Genomic DNA, 18,617 nt, shown 5'->3' on the forward strand with positions numbered 1-18,617 from the left:
TTTATTTTCATGAGGATGTTTCATAAAAAATAATTTCTAATAACTTTACAAAACTTTGAAGCTATTTATAACAATTTTTGTCATTATGACAATTATTAATTCTACATTACAATAAACTGCCAGGTGTCAGCTTTCAAATGAGATCATACTTGTGCTTTTAGTACAAAGGGTTCATGAACTGTATCTGTTTCAGTTTGGGTATGTCATTTCTTGGGATTTTTCAAAAGTGGGGTTGCAGCTTAACAGGTTAATGAGAAATTGAACAGGTGTTCCTAATAATCCTTTAGGTGAGTGTATATACTGTATATATATATATATATATATATATATATATATATATATATATATATATATATATATATATATATATATATATATATATATATATACATATATATATATAAAACATTCACTGTTGTAGAAAGTTAAGGTGATTGTGAAAGTCAGATGCAAGTCTTAACTGTGGTAAATTGATGGTAAATGAAACCCAATGAAGTAGATGACTGTCATCAAACATATAGATTTCCCATCAAAGGAAGTCTGTAGCAGTAATCAAACTGTCCAATGTAGCTACATCCAACCATGAACCTTATAGTAGTACTCAATGTGGCAAAATCCCAACCAGGACCACAAAGTTGGCACAAATATTCATTCAGCAGATACAGAAAAGTCCTTCTACAAAACACAAAATGCCTCCTGTTATTTATCTCATTACATCCACAATATATTCAATAAGCACAAAGATAATCTTTCACCAGTAAATAAAACATCAACATGATCATATACATTTTAATTGCAGTTGAGCATGAAACAGAATGTTTCCCAACCAGGGCTGTGTTCCAGTCCAAAATTGTCATGCCCTTCACTTGCTAACTTCCCTCCATCTTGTTCACTCGGATGTACGTCATTGCTTACGTTGCATGAGTGCCCACTACTGGCGGAACCTTTGCAATGGGCTGAATTGGAACGTGCTAAGTCCTTGATCACTTAGAATCCACTATGGGGTTGATTTATTCTTTATTTTCTTCCCTTATGAAATTGTTTAATGCAGCATTCTATATGTATAAAGGTGTGTTTGAGTTGTTTAAAAAAAAAAAAAAAAAAAAAATATCAGAGTTATTTGTGGTGGGGTAAATTAAACGCACTATGCGTTGACGTCACAATCGTGTTGCATTGTGGTATATGGAGCTGCCTGAAGTGTACATATGAAGTATGTCCATATAAACTTCCCTCGTCCACTTCACGAAGTGGAACGCACTTCAAAATGGCGGCAGGGATTCAAGTCAAGTCAGCTTCATTTATATGGCAATTAACAATATGGATTGTTTCAAAGCAGATTTACAGATACAGTAGGAAATTACCGTAACAGATTGTTTAGGCTTTACAACAGCTCTAGGATAAAGTTGTTGTCCAGCTAAAGTTAGTTTTGATTGACTGATTCACTTCCGTTGTGAAGATCATTAGTTATAAACTTAGGGGCTGCTAACACAAAACCATTCTAACAGAAAAACCCTTAACGCGCTCCGGCTACCCATCCGTACAAAACAGAGAGACTAATATTAGCGTAGACGCCATCCTTCTTATGATGTAATAAGTACATCAGGATTTATGGGGAGTGTTCCCGGTTCCGGCTGACCTAAACTATGCAGCCTAACACTGAATTATAGAAGTCTATAATGTGTTATGTATGCTAGTTCAAAGAGATGTGTTTTTAGTCTAGATTTGAACTGACAGAGTGTGTCTGCTTTCCGGACAATATTAGGAAGACTGTTCCAAAGTTTTGGTGCTGAATAGGAAAAGGATCTACGGTCAGCAGTCGATTTTGATATTCTAGTTATTATCAACTGGCCGGAATTTTGAGATCGCAATAGACGTGGAGGTCTATAATGCGTTAAGAGCTCGCTCAAGTACTGGGGAGCTAAACCATTTAGTGCTTTGTAAGTGTTCAGCAATATTTTAAAAGCACCCTTAAAAGCAATCCACCCTTAAAAGCAATTTATGAAAATTAAATTCCTTCTTCCTGAATGCCTAGACATTAAATTATAGGTTAAGTTTCAAAAGGGTCCATCAAAATTATATAACCAGCCATTGTTTAAAAATATTAAATAAATACAAATAACAGTCGAGATTTAAACTTATTTCTGTAGCTCTATTCCATCTTCTTAAAGAATGATAATAACAATACAAATCCTTAATGACAAAGTGAAGTTGCATTGAGCATATTCTTGAACAGATTAGGGATGGGTCTCACAAGATGTGTTTTTTATTATGTAGCCTATTGAGGAAAATCAAAAATCAGCTCATTATGAGACAGATTTTAAGTAGAGGAATTTCAAGACACAACTTTTCCAATAAGGTTACAACAAACAGCAAAATATTTATATCACATTTTGTTTTATTAATATACTTTTAAATATGATACTGTTCAATTAATTTTTTGAATTTTTTATTATTTCTTTAGTTTTAAATCAGTCTTATGCTCACCAAGGTTGCATTTATTTGATCAAAAATACAATATTACAATTTTAATGAACAGTTTTCTATTTTAATATATTTTTTAAATATAATTTATTCCTTTGATGGCAAAGCTGCATTTTCAGTATCATTACTCCAGTCTTCAGTGTCAAATGAACCTTCAGAAATCATTCTAATATGCTGATTTGGTGCTCAAGAAACATTTCTTATTATTACATACAGTATATAATATAATATAATGCAATATAATATTTATTATAGATGAATAATTAGGTCCCTGCATTTTGTTGTTCTCCAGACGGTTTTTGAACACAGGAGAACGAGTCTTGTGGGAACGACCAACTAAAAAATCCAGTCAATTGAAACCAGCCTATGGGCTTCCTTAGTTCAGGCATATCGTCATTATTTATGAAAATATCTAGTGGTGCACATTCCTACATACAATACCTTTATACTTCCATTACTACCTCAAGCCATTTTTCATTCACACTCTGCAATTTTCAAGTCAGGAGATAAGCATGGGAGGAATATGCTCACTAGCTAGGCCTGCATGTGTATGTAGTTGCTGCTTGTGTGTGTGCAGTCATGGATTTGAGGAAACTGGTTGGAAGAAGTGTCAAGCTTGTGTGGCTAATCCCAGAACTGACAGTTTCTCAAGCACTCATTTCACCCCTTTCCTCCCCTCTCTTCCCAGAGACTTTCTTTCCAACCTGTACCTGGACTGACCTGGCTCTACCCAGCTGGGGCTCGACCCCAGATGCAGGTGAGGGAGAGAGATCAGAAGTGAGCAATAGACCCATTGTTCTGGACTCAGAGCCTGAGCCGTGACAGGGGGGAATGGGTGCGAAGGGGTAGGAATGCTCTAGGATGAACGCACATCAAAGAACTACAGGCAAAAAGGCCGGAGAGGGAGGCGTTCTGCGGACATGATTATAGGTACCGAACTCATTGGAGATAAGAAAGAATGAGAGGTTGCGCTTGATAGGCACAGACATGAGATCAGTTTTGTAGTTTCACTTATTAATGGCAGATGTCAGTGAGAATGCAGAGGCCTGATCCCAGATCAGCATTACGGGGATTACAATCAAGATAATGTGAGGGAGCAAAGGCTTTCTGTAATGAAAAGCCAAACTGTAATGTTTTACTTTATCCTCAACTCACAGACCATCACCTTCCAAGAAACATGTATGTGTGCCAACAGTAGTGGTACAGGTACCATTAAAACATTTTTGGTATAAAAGACTAGATCAAAATACTGAATATACTGCAAACAGCAGAGCACAATTTTAATAGTACAAAAAATGTTAGTAATTTCTTCTACAAAGATTTCTATTTGAAATAAAATACTCTTTACAGTAGATTCTTCTACATGGTTATCTTTATGTGAACAAATGTGAGGACCCCGTATAGTCTTCTAAAGATAAGATGCCATCACAAGGTTAAAAACCTAAATCCTCCAGCCACATCCATTTGTCTACACTAAAGCAATGGTGCCCCAAATACCCCTTAAAACGACCCTGAATGCAAACTACAGTAACAATGTCTTTCATGGCCATGGAGCTTGTGTTAGATAACAGGAACTTCTTCACTCATACAAACACACAAAACATATGCAAACACACATTCAAAATCACTGCTGCTGGACTTTCAGTGTTTTAGCCCAGTCTGGAAAGGGATAGTACAGTAAGATGTGACGCCTAGATGGGCATCACTTTCCTTGCACAACATAAATACTGTTTGCTCCAGTGTTGTGACCCAAAAGTCATCGCCATAACAACCCGGAAATTAACCATGAATGCTCTTCATCTTGGGGCAAGGTTTGCGTGATGTAACCAGGCTGTGCACCCCACATTCCTGGCCTGATACAGAGAAGCTTTGATGTGCTTTGAAACAGGGGGCCATTGTGCTAAAATCTGGCCTGCATTTTATCATCCATCACACACCAGAATACCAAGCCGTAGAGCCACAGGGGGTCATTGCATAACGCAAAATAGCCTACACAAAAATCCTGGACCTCTCAAAATTAAGAGCTTGCGAGTGATATCAATAATATCTACACCACCAAAATCTGCCAGACCCTGGAAAATGCATGATGCGATGTCTTTTCATCCCTGTCTCCATTGCACACACACACCACTACAAGTAAGTAGATGATGGAGACAGACAGTCTCCAGCTCCTGTTGCTTTCTGCTATTGATTCCAGAGAGACACAGGGGTCAAACCAGAATGATGTCTTATGGCTCGTCTGGTGTCTGGTCAACTTGATTGACCAGAAGTTTCCCACCCACACTTCACCTACCTTTGGATATACATGCATCACTGGAGATTTCTGAAAGTCATTTTCACCACAGTGTCTTTTGAACCACATCTCAATTGTGTATGTATGTATGTGTATTCATGTATTTGTTCATTTATTTATGTATGTATGTACGCATGTATTTATTTATTTTATATTTATTAATTGCACAAAGTGGTCTGCTTTCGGCTAGCATTTTAGTTATCCTAATTACAAACAGTTAAATAATATTTTCATACTTTTTGAAAAATTTCATAACATTAAAGCTTTATTGTAAATGACGCACACAAATATTCTGTTTACAAGTGATTTTTCTGTTTACAAGTGAACTTTCAACTTGTAGATTGTTTTCTTCACACATTTTATCCCTTGAGCACATTAACTCTAATGTCTCCTTGGTAAACAAATGCATGTGCACTAAAAAAAAAAAAAAAAAAAAAACCTTTATTGAGGCAAAATTGTTGATCATAATAAAACCGTAAAGGTTTTTTTTTGAGCAACTGAATCCTTCCTTTCTAAATATTATCTATCCATCCATCCATCCATCCATCTTTTTTATCATAGTGAATGTCGAAAGTAATTTCTGACTCTGGTGCTATTACATTTAACATGACAATTGAAAGTCTCAATGTTAGATTATGGTGTGTTTGGTCCTGTGATAATATTAGTCCCGTGTGAATCGGCATCTCTGTCATTTGGCGGGGTCGTATATAATTTTTTTCAAGGTTTTTGTTTACCGTGCGCTTTTTTATCCATCTTTCGTGAAGAATGGAGGCTGCGTTGGAGTGTTTTGATAGTATTTTGGGTGCTGGGTCATATCGCTATACCTACACCATACAACTATACAATTTGCAGAAAGAGAAAGCTGAAAACCATCAGAAGAGCACAAACAAAAAGAATGATTAGATGGAGATGAATGACTAGCAGCATGCGGTAAGGAACATTCTTCTGTTTATGATATTTCATACAGCTAGACCTATAACGACAAGATATGTCCAAGCAATAGCCTATTGACATCATATCCGGGAGATAAGTCAGTAAATTTGAGTAAAATCACAGGCTTCGCTTATCCCGTGCGAATTCAGATGTGGGTGGGTAATTTCTAAATCACATGTGGTCCCCAGATAATACTAATCCAGTGTGAATAGGGCTTTAGTTAACAAAAAGTACACAACAAATGACAACTGCACAAGTATAACACTTGATATATAGTAGTCAACGAACATCAAATGACCACATAAGAAGCAGAAAATGGCTAACAGAAATCTGTTAATAGCTAGTATGCTACATTTGTCCTTAGCCTGAGGGTGAGACAATCGAAATGCTTTGCCCCAACAAAGCATCTTTTTTAGCCAGCAAATGGTCATGCATCCATAAAGGAACAAAGAGGTTTGTTCTAGATATATATCACTCTTGTAATAATCTTTAATCATTTCCAGACACATCTACAGGTCTCTGTTCTGATAGTCTGACTGAATAACATCTGCTAGTGCTTTAGACAGATCCAGTGCTACCAGTTGACATCCTTTGGCGGGAAAGCAAGGTTGTATGTCTTAACTTGACTCGGATTAACAAAATCTGATAAACGTTTTTCATAACCTTTAATAAGATTTTTCACTGTGATAAATTGGTGAGAAACAAATATTGAAAACATTAACTGAATATCCTAATATTGGAAACAGCCATAACATTATCATATCATATCATATTCTTTCTTTTTTTTTAACATACAGTTTTGCTTTCCATTCTGTATACATTTTTCATCGCTTCTACCGCTTAATGTAGGCTATGATAATAAAACTTGAGATGATGTGGACTTACCTGCTCTGTCTTTCTCACAAAGTACAGCAGAGGTCTGAAAGAAAGTAAATAAAGAAAAAATTATATTTTGCAAATGACAAGGAAATACAATAAGATTAAAAATAGTTCACCCAAAAATAATTTACTCATCTTCAAGTTATTCCAAACCTATATGAATTTCTTTGTTCTTTTTTTCCCGGCTGAACACAAAAGAAGAGATTTTGAAGAAGGGTAACCACTTCCATAGTGTAATACTTCCATAGTATGGAAAAAAAAAAAAAAACCATAAACAGTCAATGGCAAATGATCTGTTTGGTTACCGAAATTCTTCAAAATATCTTCTTTTGATTTTCATTTTTGGGTGAACTATCCCATTAAATCCCTAAAATACATTTTATCATGTCTGAAGGTCAGCTTAGATTAGAAATTCCTGAAATTGAATTCCAATACAACAGTAAGGACCAATACAACAGTTCAGTTTCACAATATAACTCTATAAACATAGTTTGCATTTCAAACCAAGCCAGTATAAACTAGCCTACCACCTGTCGCCCTGTGAGTAAAACACTGTGTGTGTTTGTGTATGTGTTCATGCCCACCAAGTGCAGCTGGCCAAGAAATAAGGCCATTTGTGTAGCCTCTTCAACCTTGAAAACACCCTCCTCCTTATGAACCAGATACAAGATACCTCCAAACACACACACACACACACACACACACACACACACACACACACACACACACACACACACACACACACACACACACACACACACACACACACACTGTTTTCGTGTTTAATTGGGACTTTCCATGGACATAATGATTTTTATACTTTACAAACTGTATATTCTATCCCTTAACACCTACCCCTAAACTTACCCATCACAGAAAACTTTCTGCATTTTTTACATTTAAACAAACAAACAAAAAAATCACAATGTAGGGTTTACCAGGCCACACACAATTTTTATACTGTACAAACTGTATATTCTATCCCCCAAACCTAAACCTACCCATCACACAAAATGTTCTGCATTTTTACATTTTCAAAAAACATAATTTAGTTGGATATATAAGCTGTTTTCCTCAGAGGGACCAAAAAATGTGCCCACAAGGACAAGGATTTTTGATATTACCATCTTTGTGGGGACATTTTTTCCTCATAACGTAGGGTTTACCAGGACCACACATACGCGCACACACACACACACACACAGATGAGAGAGAGAGAGAGAGAGAGAGAGAGAGAGAGAGAGAGAGAGAGAGAGAGAGAGAGAGAGAGAGAGAGAGAGAGAGAGAGAGAGATACATTTATGCTTACCGTACATATACTCTAAAATGACTGATAGTCTGTTTTATCTTCATATGACTGAATGTGATTATCCATAATTTGTTAGATCATGTGTGTACTTACTGATAACGCTGATAAAAGTTTGTTTTTCAACAAGGAGGGTATGAGACAAAAAGAAACCGCTGCATAGTTTTACCATGTCGACACGTCTCAGTGGAGAACACAAATGAAAAAGACCAAAAAAGTGTGTCTAGGAGATTATTTTAGCCACAGCATTTTGCCTGGAAAAATTATTAATCTGCTTTGCAAAGGCAATAATATACCTTCCAAATGTATCACATTTGTGGATTTGGTTAATGACCTTTGCAAAGGCTCTACCTGTGTTTAAACAGAAAGTTTTGGTGGGACATAATGAAGGGCTTTAGTTAAGTCACAACAATAAGCCATGGTTTTGCTTTTCATGCTAGTCAGATGCAGGTAGTAGTTTGTGGTAGGACATTTTAATTGCTGAGAGCATCTGATTGGACACAAATCTACATAGTGTAGGATGAGTCATCAATACTGTTTTCCTAGAAAGGAGAGATTTTAAATGTATAGTATGCTTAAAAAAAATCAAACTGCAGCATGTTTAGGGGCATGTATTGTATTTACATAAATTGTATTAACAATACAACATTGTAATTGATAGCTAAAACTTATTTTTTTATTATTTCTAAAATAAAATACAAATATTAGATGAAAAACTTGAACGTAAAAAAAAATATTTATAAATCACAAATGTTGCCTTGGCAACTGACTGAAATAAGTTTAAGATGAATTACTAAAATAACAAAAATAAATTAAAGCTAATTAGAAATATTAAAACACAAAAACTAAAGAAAATGACAAGCACAAACAACATAAACTAAAATGAAAACTGAAATGATCAAAATAAAATCTAATTCAAGTTATTAATAAATACTACAATAATAATGAATAATACTGTACTGTAATAAGAAATAATACTAAAATAACACTAACACTAGCATATATATGACCTCAACGATAAAAGACATGAACAAAAAAAACATAAAACTCTAATTTTGATTTAATGGGGCCTCTAAATGACTCTTTCCTGAAAGAGCAATGGCTATTAATAACTGTTCCTTTGTTAGTTATTGTTCATTATTCATTTGTGTTGACTTTTTAGTCAGACAGAACAGGAATCTCTGTAGTTCCAAAGGAATGTCGAGGTCTCAGTCTCCGGGTGACCTTCATCCACAGAACTCCTGCTCTGTCCACTGATCTTTGACCTTGTGTAATCCCAAAGTCCCTGGAACAGATCATACTGACAGAAACACCTCCATCATCTGCCTCGAAAGAGCGATGCATCCTGTTATATGAAGAATGTGGCTTTCTCCTCAAAACATCAGACCATATTCTTCTTCTTTATCTATCTCTTTCTTCTGTCTTCTTTCATGTTCTATCTCTCTCCTCAATTCCTTTATTGCCCTCTGTTATCACATTGCCTTATTTTATCTATCTTTGTTTTTTTGTTTCCAAATTCTTTCTCTTTTGTTAACATACCCTCATCATTGCGTCCACCCATCCTCCCCTCATGAAGCCAGATGCATGCTGGGGATTATATACATGTATGTGAGGGGTGCGAGTGGCTTATCTAAGGAGTGTTATCTAAGGAGTGATTGTGATCTTAATGGACACAATGTGCCTAAGACATTCTAAAATCACATATCTGCCATCGTTTTCATGTTAGTATCGCATATGTCCCTGTTATTCTCATTGCAAAGCATGTACATGACTATAAAGAGATATGGAAACATTCTTAAAGGATTTTTGGAGTGAATGACGAGCAAATGTTCAAAGGTGAAGTGTGTAATATATGTACCTCTAGTGGCACCCAATGGAATTGCCAAAAAATAATTCCTTTGCAGAAATGCAGTTATTTCCTTGAACACAAAGTTGGTTGGACAAACTGATAGTCCCGCCTTAAAGTCTCACCATTGGTCGAATCATTAGCCTATTTCACACATATAGGCTAGTCTTTATTGTTTGATCATCCCTTATGCCTGTCATCACAGAATTTACCAGTATTTTGGTGCTGATGTGTGAATGGTCTCTTACCGGTAAAAAGCCAGAACGCTGTTGCTTGTGTGAAGAACAGCATATTTGTGTTTTTACCGGTAAAGTCAATCTGGTAATTTTACGGTAATTTACTGAGATTGCTGTGTGAAAAGGGCTATTGTTGCAATTGGACTGGTCAGGATTTGGCTAACTTATAGCTTTGGCTGCGTTCACACCATGTTGTAATTACCTTAAATAAAGCTCTGCATGCTTTCGAATCGCTCTTGTGGTACTTTGATCAAACACCTATCAGTCTGCACAGCACTGTTTCAAGTCGAACACACTTTAAATCTGCAGTAGTCAGGTAGAACAGCAGCCAGGTAAGTCGTAGCTCTCAAAGAGTTTACATTTTTTAATTACAAGTTTTACAAGCACGTGAAGGCTTTTTAGAGTTCAGAATTGTTACGGTAATAACAAGATGGCGTGAACGCACCATTTCAATGCATTAACATAAAACTGCACACTTCACTTTTATTACCCTTAATTTCTGAAATGCTCAATAGACTAAAGACTTTACCAAAAGATATTCTACCCGACAACACTATTTTTCCATAGCTGAGAACAAATCCACCCATTGCATTCCATTCCTTGTTGATGGTGCTGATACTGAGGTCTGGATAAAGAATTGTCTTGCACCCAATCTGTCTAGGGAACACACACACACTAAAACACTGACACCAATACACACATACCTGAAAATGGTTTATCTGAATCACACAGATAAACATAAATTGACATAATCCGTATAAAAAAAACGATGATGGTTCTCAGATTTACGGCTAAATAATGACCTTAGCAATGTTAGCTAACAGCAAAAAAGTCCCCCATGCTGGCACACTAAGAGCTATCAACAGTAAATCACCCATAAACACGCATAGCCTACATACACATGCATGCCAACACGATTGTAAAATATAGCACAAAATATACCTCAACGTGCATTAAAAAGTCCACAACCCGTCAACTCAGGTTTCGCAACCATAATGTGAAATTATGAGTCTGCAAATACTATGAAACATGATGCAGTATAGAGAGTTAGCCATATTATCATAGTGTGACTGTGACCACCACAGCAACACACTCTACATTCCTCTATGTGTGGGCCTGTTGTTTTCTCAAATTCACAGAATCAACTCAAGGCCACCGACAGTGAAATACTATTAATACTTCGGAGAACTTCTGGCATACTCAGAATAACTATATTTGAGTCAGAGCACTGTTATCATGTGCTATCCCAAACACACCACCCACCACCCTCATACGAGTGGGAAGATGGTTAAAATGAGCTCAGAACAAAAGAAGAAAAGATGGAGAGGAAGCAGGGAATGAGGTGGCAGAAAATTAGGACAATGTGATACATGAAATGAATAAATAATAGAAAGAACAGCAAAACAGACAAGCATCTCTCATACTTGTGGTTTTACTGAAATTACTATCATGCGGGCTGTTGAAAGTGTAGGCTACTATTACTTTTACAAGTGATCGAACAAGATTCCCATAGATTTACATTGAAGAAGAAACTCGACCAATTTCAGCCAACTACTGTAGCAGTAAGTGACCAGCGAACAAACATCTGCTTTAGCAAGCAACACACTAAACACAATAAGAACACCTTTAAAACCACATAGCAACACCATGACAATGATAACACTATAATCATTGCAATGACAAAGCTTGAACTGAAAATACAGAACTTAAAACATTTTACCGTCTTAAAATTGAGTGTGGAAGAAATTGTTTACAATGTACTCTTCAGGGTCCATCACACTTGCCCGGCAGCACTGGACCACCCAAGTATACAAATGTCATATGTTACATTTCAGTCATGAGAGTGAGAGGTTTTTTTGGTATGTGTGTGTTTAAGTATGCAATCGTGTGTGCAAGTATGTGTCCCCAGTCATTATGGGGCAGGATTGGGTCACATTTTTTGGCCTGAAAGGTCCCTGGGCACAGGTTGTCACGGCATTAGGGATCAGAGGTCGTATCAGGTGTCCAACAGAAAAAACAACAACGGGGCAGAGCACTCAAGTACTTATTTACTGGGTGTGTGTGTGTGAGTGAGAGAGACATGGGATAAACATTGATCAGAAACGCATTAAAACAGTTGGTAGGGTAGAATTATGTGGATTGAAAGTCAGCATTCACTCAGTTATACAAGAAATATCTGAAGTCAAACATGCGATGATTATCATAAATGAAAACTCCAAAAGCCAAATATGTTGTACTCATCAACAACTAACATTAAATTCAGCAGACTTGCACTGCTTTTGAAACCAAAGAAACACAAAACATTAGGATAACAATCAGAATGTCATTTTAGAAAGACATTCCTTGTGAAAAATACAATTTAGTTGCAATTTAGTACATTTAAAACATCAAATTGAAATGCAATATAACACTTCAGTTAGTACTTTACATGTGCTTTAGTATGTTATTCAACACATCAAAATAATTGTAGCTACTTCTTTAAAGTATATGGCAAATGGTTATTAAAACAATGATTTAAAATATACTTTAAAATAAAACAAAGTGTCCTTTTAAAAAGTGTATCAAGAAATATAGTCATGCAAGTGTGCTCTCTTTAAGTACATACGTTGCATTTATTTAATTAATAGTACATTATCTGCAAGTACATTTTTTTAAAAACAATAATTTTGAGATTTTAAGTACAGTACAAGTGCATGTTAAACAGTGAAATACTGATATATTTATATATATATTTTACTGATATTTATACTACAGGGCCTTTGAATGCTTGAATCTGATTGGTTGAGGAACGTTCTAAGGTGTGCATTATTTTCAGGGAAACGCACAGCTAAAGTAGTTCCAGGCAGGTCTTGACCGCATTACAGTTCCATATCACTTCGCGTAGTCAACTGTAATAACGGAAAATAGGATACAATTCATAACAAGAAAAAACATTTAGCCGCATGCGCTTGATCTGCAATTTTCAATGTCTAGCTTCACAATCAATGGAAACATGCAGTTTAATTTGAATAAATAAAGTATATAGTCCTATCTATAATCAATAGAAAATTAAACTGAATATAGGCTAAATAAATGGATAGTCCTGCAGCACGGATTATTATTGCAGATAATATAACAAATAAATAATTATTGATAGGCCTTGTTAAAAGGGCTTTGTGTTTCATTTATTTGGCTAGTCTGTCATCTGTCAATAATAGAAAAAAAAGAATGAATTTGAATTAATTAAAAGGAATTGAATTAATAAATAAATAATAATATTGACGCACATTTTCTGTCTCATTATTGCAACATCTCTCTCTAATAACTGCATTAATAAATGGGGACACACTTTAAGGCCGGTTATGAATGTAATTTGATACGTATGACTGACAATGTCCAAACGCGTGTTCAGCGCGTTCAGTCTGTGTTCAAAGTCGGTGTTTAAAATCTGCTGCAGTGGATGAAAACAGTCAGAGAATGTGTCAGCTAGTCGTGTGTCTCCAGCATCTGCTATCAGTGGCTCAAACCTCCGTTACTAACTCTAAAATGACGTTTTGGAATTAGCAACGGAGGCAATGGTTTAGATGCGTAAGAAATTAGTCCTACATACAAGAGCGTTTTAATGACAACAACTTTACAAACGTCTTGAAATACGTAATCTGAACAATGTTTCGAGGTGTGGTAACTGTAGTATAAGCGGAATAATTGACTTCAGGCCGTTGAATTATTAGAAAAATAATGCACACCCGAGGTGAACGGCCACTCCGCTTCGCGTCGTGACCGCATTACCACCTCGGGTGTGCATTATTTTTCTAATAATTCAACGGCCTGTCGTCAATTATTCCTTACATATTATTATGATATGTACTGGAAAATGTATTGTTTTTTTAATTGTAATTTTAAGAATTTTTTGGTAATGGATAGGTTTAGGATTATGGGGATATAATCTACAATTTGTACAGTAAAAATCATTATGTCTATGGAAAATCCCCATAAAACATAGAAGTGTGTGCATGTGTGTGTGTGTGTGTGTGTGTGTATGTGTGTGTGAGTACAAAATTTACCAGCCCCCTAGTCTGGTTAAGAATGTGCAGCTGGTAGGGGTCAGACTGGCCCACCCAAAGCCTGAGTGGGTATGTGTGTGTTTGTGTGTCTCGATGACCATTCTTACTGCACCTTCTTTGACAGATACAAATGTGTTTATTAAAGATAAACATACCTATACACATATACTCTGCATGTATACACAAACCAGGTACTTTTTGCTTCCGTTCAGGTCTCAGAAATTATATATATATTAAGTATAAACACTAAATAAGGTTATTTATTGTTTATACTTAATATATATATATATAATACATACTGTTTGTTGAGTATGTAGACACACAGATGCTATCTATACCCCCCAAACCTCAAACTTTTTCCATAACTAATGAAGGCATTCCTGCACGTGCACTGAGAAACGTGGGAAAAAAAACGACCCCTCTTTTTTTTCTCTCCCTCTTCGCAGTGAGAACACCCTCTTCTTTACCCCATAATAACTTCCATATGTTTTATGCAAACCGTTTTGGCAGGAAGTGATGTAAATTGTCCCTCAGGGCATGTTACATGGCGTAAACTGTATCCTTGACTCAGAGATCACGGTTGACATTACAAGCTACAATCCAAGCTAAAAACAGCCAGCTGCGTACAGAAACGGTCCAATCGTTTTAACGAGAACTTGAGGATACAAACTTAAAAGTTTAATACTCTGATTAAATAAGTATACTTGTATTGCCATCATTACCATATTGCAATATCAAAAATGGTCTAAACATGCTACTGTAAAAATATATAACAATCATGTGGTATGGTCTGAACAATATGACGGTTAGAGACCCACAGGAAGTAAAAGTACAGCAGAGGACAATGAGGATACAAAGAATAATTTGTACCAATTCTAATTATGAAGGACATAAAGCGGACAATGACTGATCCCAAGCTAATAGTATTTTAGATTTATCTTGCCACAGTTGCTTTTTGCTTGCTCACTGGGGGTTTTCAAGGCACTATCATCCGTTGGTTTGGAACAGTTTGTACTGTAAAACACTACACATCAAAATTAGAATTGAATGAAACTGGTCAGGGGACAGCTTTCTCTCTCTATGCCTTGAAAGTTCATTCTCATTCCCTATAGGCTAGAAGTTGATGGTTCAATACAAAAGATTTAAAAAGGCAAGATCAGGAACTACGTCTCATTTCTGGAGAGAATCATATTCTTATGGTGAAGAACATTCCCTCCAAATGTCACTAACCTCACAATAGCTGGTATTTCCCCCTTTTTTCCGGCCCTAATTGACTCCTTGGATTAGAGAAAGAGAGTCGGGATGCTAATCCCTGTAATCCAGTATAATCCAGGCTCCAATAACAATGGAAGATGCTGAATTAAGCAGACGGCACTTTGGGAAAACAAGAAATGAGGCTAACCTATGGTGCAGGATTAGGGTGCCATGCAGAGGCACATGAGGAGGCTCATTACCCTGCTGGGCACAGTGGTCCGAGAAAGAGACACAAGAGCAAGACCAATGCTGCCTGGATGCTACAAATCAAAGATGATTGAGAATTTATGCTTAGCCTTGTACATCCAACCTAAAACCTCTGAAATGTTGACTTTGGTTTGTTGTTTTTCAGACAGACAATGTCTTTTTATACTTTGGAAAAAAAAATGTTTTTCATAATTTGTATACTATATTTATACATTTTACTCTACCTGGAATCCATACACACTGTATACAACACAAAATCACATGACTAGTCCTAGACAGCAATGAGGTTAAAGCGAGATCAAATGGATACTTTGTCTTACGTCTTGTGCTCCTCAGTAAAGATTCTCACGTGAGTCAATCTCACAAACTGCTCAGATTTGCCAAGATACTAAAGCCTACAAGCAAAAGTCAGAGATTTTAATATGAACTCAAACATTTATCATCAAATTCTTCCAAGATAACATATGAGTTATCCTTTACATAACATTATGTAACAATTTTCTAATTTGTATTTATTTTTATTTTTCCCATAAACTTATGTTACAAGAAATAAAGTTTCAGTTACGAGAACATGTTGCAATTGTGAGATAAAAAAAAAAACTATAGATGTCAAATCATGAGATACAAAGCCATACTTCTGATGAATAAAAATGTCATTCATTCACTTTTATTTTTCTGTACTATGAATATCACATGATGCAAAGTATAATCATTCACTAATCCATCTAATACTTTTTTACTTTATCACATCACATAATGGAAAGTATAATCATTCACTTATCCATCCAATATTTTTTTACCATGAATATCGCATAATGCAAAGTACTTCATTATGTGATATTTATATTCAATTATTTTTAAATGACATTTATTATATTTAATATCACTGTGAGCATGTTTGTGTGTGTTTTCTGTACACAGCACCTGTTTCCAGCTCCCCTCTGCCTGTGCGTGTTTGCATATTTACATCATGATTTATAGTTATCAATGCTTTCAAACACAGGGGATCTTGTCACGCACATCTCTCAATCTCCTGCCATTTCAAGCCTATAAATGTATAGTCAACAAATTACTGTACTTCACTTTGGCTGCCATCCTTTGCTTGATATACAAATATGACGCCAGTTCCGACAGATGAAAACCCCTTAAGACAGATAGATTTCTACCTCAGGGGCCTCAAACAAATATATTGAGCTCTGCCCATGCCGGGCCAATGAGCTATCAACACCACGCTGCAAGCCAAATATACTAAACGTCTTGTGCTCTTGACAAGCTTGAGTTACGAGATGAAAGTGGGCCGAAACATTCAGGGTTCTGGCTCATGTGAGGAGAGAAACAAAGACTTACAGGCTGTACCACATATTCAGACCACTGATAGAGAGCATTTTTAAGATGAATTAATGTTATTAGTCAACGACTGCTGGAAATACTCATGGCAGATAGTATGGAAATTAATCTAAAGCATAAAGCAGCTTATGTTTTCCATGACTGCCTAAACAGAGTCCCCTAAACAGAACTATCTCTTTCTTTTTAATCCTCTTACATAAACCAAAATCTCAAAGTGGGTCTTTGTGATGTGTAATATCAATGATATCATTCCATTTACTGTATGTGTCATGTCTGCTTTTCCCCCATTTTCTCTGACACACAGAGCAAGACAAAGCCCTTGTTTTGCGCTCTAAGAATGCCTGATACAGCACGCCTGACCTTGAACATTTCGGAAAACACAGATTTCCTGCTTAAGGTCAAAAATGAGGTTCAATTTTCCACATCCTTCTCTAAAAACATGATTTATTTTGCTCTTTTGCCATCCAGTATCCCTCTCATTCTCGCCAAGGCCAACTTTAACTTATTAAAACTGATAGGAAAATTAAGCCTTCTACATAGCTTAGCTGTTTAGCACTGTTTAACGGAAACCTTCATCTAAAACAAAAAAACAAAAAAATAACCTTTTATTTCAGTTCCAATAAGAGGAACGAGGTAAAATATTCATAAACATTTAGGGAAGTTGGTCACATAACTTTGATATGAAGGAGTTTTGAATTATTAAATATTCAACTTAGAGGTACAAATTAATGAAGTTTGCAGTAAAAGGGGTTACAAAACCAGACACAAATATTGGAATATTTTAGGTTGGGAAAATTTGTAATATTGTTGAAGAGAACTAGCCTACTCTCCAAGCTGGAATGGATTTAGACAGATAAACATTTTTCGTCTACTTATTAGAATAAAGAACTTGCTACCTAAACTACAATACATTACTTAGAAAACTGAATGTTAATTTTAAGGGTAATAAATAAGGATACTTTTCAAAAGTTCAGGGTCAGAACTGATTTAATGCTTTTAGAAAGAATCTTTCCAAAGCTGCTACAAAGATTTGATTAAAAAAGAAAAACAGTAACAAAAATATTTTTAACAGGTCTTACATTTATTTTTATATTTTTAATTATTTTAAAATTGAATTACAAAAAAATTCCCCACAAGGACAAGGACTTTGGATATTGTCATCTTTGTGGGGAAATTTTGCCCCCATAACGTAGGGTATACCTGTACCCCCCACCCCTAGTATGTGACGCTTCGATAAACTTAATTCTGGGAATTCACTGTCACTGCTAGCTCAAATGACATACAAGGGTAGCCAAGGCCTTTTAGTTTGAAGTGCTCCGTCAGTATTTAACATAACTTAGCAAGAGCAAAGATGTCAGCGAAAGAGAAAGAATGTTCTAGTTAGCTTGTGTGTGTATCAAAAGGCAGAATCCTTCACGTGTTTACCAGGTACACTTATGTAATCCGTTTAGGAATGGCAGGAACGAACAAACACAAAGTGGACACACACTTGCAAACAAACAAACAAACACACTTGATGGTCAAAGACATTGAATAGTGTCAGTGTAAACAGTAGTTTCTCTTGTAAACAGGAATGACTTCATCTGTATTTCGCGACATGCGCTATGGTGTGTGTCTGTGGGTACTTGCTGAAACGTGTAAACTTGCATTCCTTGTGTCATGCATTAGTAGTGTATAGTGTATCAATGATCTGCTCTCTGGCTCCATTTCTTAAGTCTCGTCTCCTTGACCTCTGTCTGAGCAGTCTGCTGTGTTGACCCATTGATCAAGATTAAATGGACACAGTCATTCAA

At 36.0% G+C, this 18,617-nt stretch overlaps 1 protein-coding gene across 1 annotated transcript in view; it reads right to left on the minus strand.

Moving 5' to 3' along the window:
• Positions 1-18,617, minus strand: part of dlc1 (DLC1 Rho GTPase activating protein) — a 122,088-nt gene that overhangs the window by 73,546 nt on the left and 29,925 nt on the right. The window contains exon 5 of the mRNA XM_081362085.1: positions 6,593-6,626. Coding sequence (XP_081218211.1) covers positions 6,593-6,626 — 34 coding nt within the window. The remainder of the gene's footprint in view (positions 1-6,592; positions 6,627-18,617) is intronic.

This window comes from Scardinius erythrophthalmus (genome assembly GCF_964197995.2).
Source record: "Scardinius erythrophthalmus genome assembly, chromosome: 3".
Lineage (NCBI taxonomy): Eukaryota > Metazoa > Chordata > Actinopteri > Cypriniformes > Leuciscidae > Scardinius > Scardinius erythrophthalmus.